This window comes from Oryctolagus cuniculus, chromosome 1 (genome assembly GCF_964237555.1).
Source record: "Oryctolagus cuniculus chromosome 1, mOryCun1.1, whole genome shotgun sequence".
NCBI lineage: Eukaryota > Metazoa > Chordata > Mammalia > Lagomorpha > Leporidae > Oryctolagus > Oryctolagus cuniculus.
In genome coordinates, this window is record NC_091432.1 from 31298419 (window position 1) to 31302866 (window position 4448).

The following is a 4448-nucleotide window of genomic DNA, read 5'->3' on the forward strand; positions in this document are numbered from 1 at the left end:
ACAGTGAGAGAGAGACAGAGAGAAAGGTCTTCCTTTGCCGTTGGTTCACCCTCCAATGGCCGCCGCGGCCGGCGCGCTGCGGCCGGCGCACCGCGCTGATCCGATGGCAGGAGCCAGGAGCCAGGTGCTTTTCCTGGTCTCCCATGGGGTGCAGGGCCCAAGCACCTGGGCCATCCTCCACTGCACTCCCTGGCCACAGCAGAGGGCCGGCCTGGAAGAGGGGCAACCGGGACAGAATCCGGCGCCCTGACCGGGACTAGAACCCGGTGTGCCGGCGCCGCTAGGCGGAGGATTAGCCTAGTGAGCCGCGGCGCCGGCCAAGATTATCATAACTATCTCTTAAACTTCTTATGTCTGCCCTTGGATCTTGCATTTCTCCCCTTGCACCAACACGCATCTTTTCTCAACAAAGATGTCAACATTTTTAAACAGTAGGTTATGTCACTCTTCTGCTCAAAATTGGGCTTTTGTGTTAGCGAAGTTTTCATGACTACAATAAAATACATGAGGAAACTAACTTTATAAGGAGGAAAGGTTTCTTTTGGCCCACAGTTTTGCAAGTTCATAGCTCAAGATCGGGTGCCTCATTGGCTCAGAATTCTTGGGGACAGATTCTCAAGGAGGCACAGAAGTTTCTCTGAATATATCAGAAGTCAGAAAAGGACAAAATTTTTTGACTGAAGAATTCCATTTTTAAAAGAGTATCATAAGGAGCTCTTCCTGTAAGCGGCCTTAGGTGACCTGCGAAAATGGTTCGCTACTCACTGGACCCAGAAAACCCCACAAAATCATGCAAATCAAGAGGCTCGAATCTTCGCGTTCACTTTAAGAACACTCGAGAAACTGCCCAGGCCATCAAGGGTATGCATATCCAAAAAGCCACCAAATACCTGAAAGACGTCACGTTAAAGAAGCAGTGTGTGCCATTCCGTCGGTACAATGGTGGAGTTGGTAGATGTGCCCAGGCCAAGCAGTGGGGTTGGACCCAGGGTCGTTGGCCCAAAAAAAGTGCCGAGTTTCTGCTGCACATGCTTAAAAATGCAGAGAGTAATGCTGAGCTGAAGGGTTTGGATGTAGATTCTCTGGTCATTGAGCACATCCAGGTGAACAAGGCCCCCAAGATGCGCCGCCGGACCTACAGAGCCCACGGCCGGATCAACCCGTACATGAGCTCCCCGTGCCACATCGAGATGATCCTCACTGAGAAGGAACAGATTGTTCCTAAGCCAGAAGAGGAGGTGGCACAAAAGAAAAAGATATCCCAGAAGAAACTGAAGAAGCAAAAACTTATGGCTCGGGAATAAACTCAGTATAAAATAAATACGAATTAAAAGAAAAAAAAAGAGTATCATAAGGAAATAATTAAAAATGCAAGTGGCCGGTGCCGCGGCTCACTAGGCTAATCCTCCGCCTTGCAGCGCCGGCACACTGGGTTCTAGTCCCGGTCAGGGTGCCGGATTCTGTCCCGGTTGCCCCTCTTCCAGGCCAGCTCTCTGCTGTGGCCAGGGAGTGCAGTGGAGGATGGCCCATGTGCTTGGGCCCTGCACCCCATGGGAGACCAGGAGAAGTATCTGGTTCCTGCCATCGGATCAGCCCGGTGCGCCGGTCGCAGCGCGCTGGCTGCGCCGGCCATTGGAGGGGGAACCAACGGCAAAGGAAGACCTGTCTCTCTGTCTCTCTCTCTCACTGTCCACTCTGCCTGTCAAAAAAATAAAATAAAATAAAAATAAATAAAGATGAAAGTAAAGATTTTGCTACTTTGCTACCAGGAAGTTCATGAAAGTGTTAAAATAACCTGACTGACGTGAGACAAAGAGAAATCTTTCACCTGCTGGTTCACTTGCAAATGTCCACAACAACCAGGGCTAGACCTGACAAAATTTAGGAGCCAGGAACTCTCTCTGAGTCACCCATGTGGGTGACAAGAACCCAAGTATTTGGGCCATTATCTGCTGCTTCCCAGGCATATTAGTAGGAAGCCGGATCGGAAGCACAGAGCAGCCAGGACTTGAACCAGTGGCTCAATGTAGGAAGCAAGCGTCCCAGGTGGTGGCTTAACCCAATGAGATACAATACCTGCCCCTCATCCATCTCTTCAAGATTCCTTCAATCTCAACACCACCACACTGGAGACCAAGCTTACAGCACACAAACCTTGAAGGGACAAACTGTATCCAAACTCAGCAGACATCAACAACATTATCCACTACTGTGGATGGGTCTATCTGTGATACCCTGAGTTGTGGTAGATGCCATTACAAAACTTGATTTTAAATGGAGAGGCTCAGAAGATGCTGTCCCTTTACTAGGTGTTAACTGAAGGAATCAAAACATATCAGGAAAGCACTGAGGCCAAAATCTTTTTTTTTTTGTTTTTGATAATTTAAAATTGGTTTTATTTTTTGCTGTCCCTTTACTAGGTGTTAACTGAAGGAATCAAAACATATCAGGAATAATTCATATGTACAATGAGTAGATACTGTCAAAGCAAGCATTGGTTTTCCACAACAAACAGGAGTTTTTGTTTGTTTGTTTGTTTTTGACAGGCAGAGTTAGACAGTGAGAGAGAGAGACAGAGAGAAAGGTCTTCCTTTCCATTGGTTCACCCCCAAAATGGCTGCTACGGCTGGTGCACTGCGGCCGGCACACTGCAGCCAGCGCGCTGCACTGATCCAAAGCCAGGAGCCCGGTGCTTCCTCCCGGTCTCCCATGCAGGTGCAGGGCCCAAGGACCTTTGCCATCCTCCACTGCCTTCCAGGGCCACAGCAGAGAGCTGTACTGGAAGAGGGGCAACCAGGACAGAATCCGGCACCCCAACCGGGACTAGAACCCGGTGTGCTGGCACTGCAGGCAGAGGATTAGCCAAGTGAGCTGTGGAGCTGGCCAACAAACAGGAGTTTGAAAAGATCACAGTTTCAAATATCTTAGCTTCTTTCTGTGATGATGAATTGAGTCTCTGTTGTGGAAACATCAGTTGGAAATTGGAAGACTCTCTTGGGAATAGGAGAAAAATTCTTCCCTGGTGATGGCCTTCATCCCAAGTATGAACGTTGTGGAGATGAGAAATTCACTTCCTTTACACCAGCATAAGATTAAGCCTATTAAATTTACATGTGGAATTTTAAAAAATCAGTGTACACACATATACATGTGTACTTTCAAGATTTTTCTAGGGTCTCATAAGAAAACAAACATTTCCTCAATAATTATAGTCATCTATCAAAAAAAGGATTGTTGTGCCAATTGTACGCTCTCACTGTTTGAGAACAAGTTTTACAGTTAACACTCCTAATACAACTCATTGAGGACAGAAGTTCTGCACGGGAAGTAAGTGCACAGTAACTCCTGTTGTTAATTTAACAATTAACACTCTTTATATGTCAGCGGTGGTCACCCAAGGCTCTTGATATGAGCTACCAGGGCTATGGAAACCTTTTGTATCAACAATTTCTGTCAATATTTAGACAATGGATTAGCAAAGTGGAAGTTCTCTCCTCCCTTCAGAGAAAAGTACATCCTTCTTTGATGGCCACTTCTTTCCACTGGGGTCTCTCACAGAGATCTTTCATGAAGGACAATTTTTGCCACAGTGTCTTGGCTTTCCATGGCTGAAATGCTCTCATGGGCTTTTCAGCCAGACTGGAATGACTTAAAGGCTGATTCTGAGGTCAGAGTGCTATTGAAAGTGACTGTCATTCTATGAGTCTGCTGTGTGGACTGTTTCCCATGTTGAAACATTCTCTCCTTTTTAATTCTAGCTATTATTATTGCCAGACACTTGATCTTATTTATATGGTCACTTTAGCACTTAATTCTATTTATATGTTCACGTTAACACTTAATATGATCATTTTAACACTTTAACTGAATATGAGCATTTTAACTTAAGATGGCATTTTTGCCATCCAGATTAATGGGATTTGGGGATCCCATGATAAGATTTTAAACTGTACCCTTAGAAGAAAGTCCATAAGAGTGTATGCAGAACTATACAGCTTTATACTTACAAATTTTCTCCTCCCTTACTTAGTCCCACTCTTATTTTTTACTAAGATCTATTTTAAATGACTTTATGCACATATGATTAACTCTATGTTAAGTAAAGAGTTCAAAACAAATAGTATAAAGAAAAAAATCAAAACAAAACTGTTCCTTGATGGTCAAGACAAGGGCTGTTCAAGTCATTGCTCCTCGAAGTGTCAATTTCACTTCTACAAATTTCCTTTTAGGTGCTCTAGAAGTTATCACAGATTAGCAAGAACATATGATATTTGTCCCTTTGGGATTGGCTTATTTCACTAAGTATGATGTTTTCCAGATTCATCCATCATGATGCAAATGACCAGATTTCTTTTTTTTTTACTGCTGTGTAATATTCCAGAGAGTACATATTGCATAATTTCTTTATCTAGTCTTCAGTTGACAGGCATTTAGGTTGATTCCATGTC

At 44.6% G+C, this 4448-nt stretch overlaps 1 protein-coding gene across 1 annotated transcript; it reads left to right on the top strand.

Annotated features, from left to right (window-relative positions):
• Positions 1-712: 712 nt before the first annotated feature.
• On the top strand, positions 713-1343 carry LOC138849180 (large ribosomal subunit protein uL22-like). The gene has a single exon (XM_070071553.1). The coding sequence runs from the start codon at positions 750-752 to the stop codon at positions 1302-1304; it is 555 nt and encodes a 184-aa protein (XP_069927654.1). The 5' UTR covers positions 713-749; the 3' UTR covers positions 1305-1343.
• The last annotated feature ends 3105 nt before the right edge of the window (positions 1344-4448 follow it).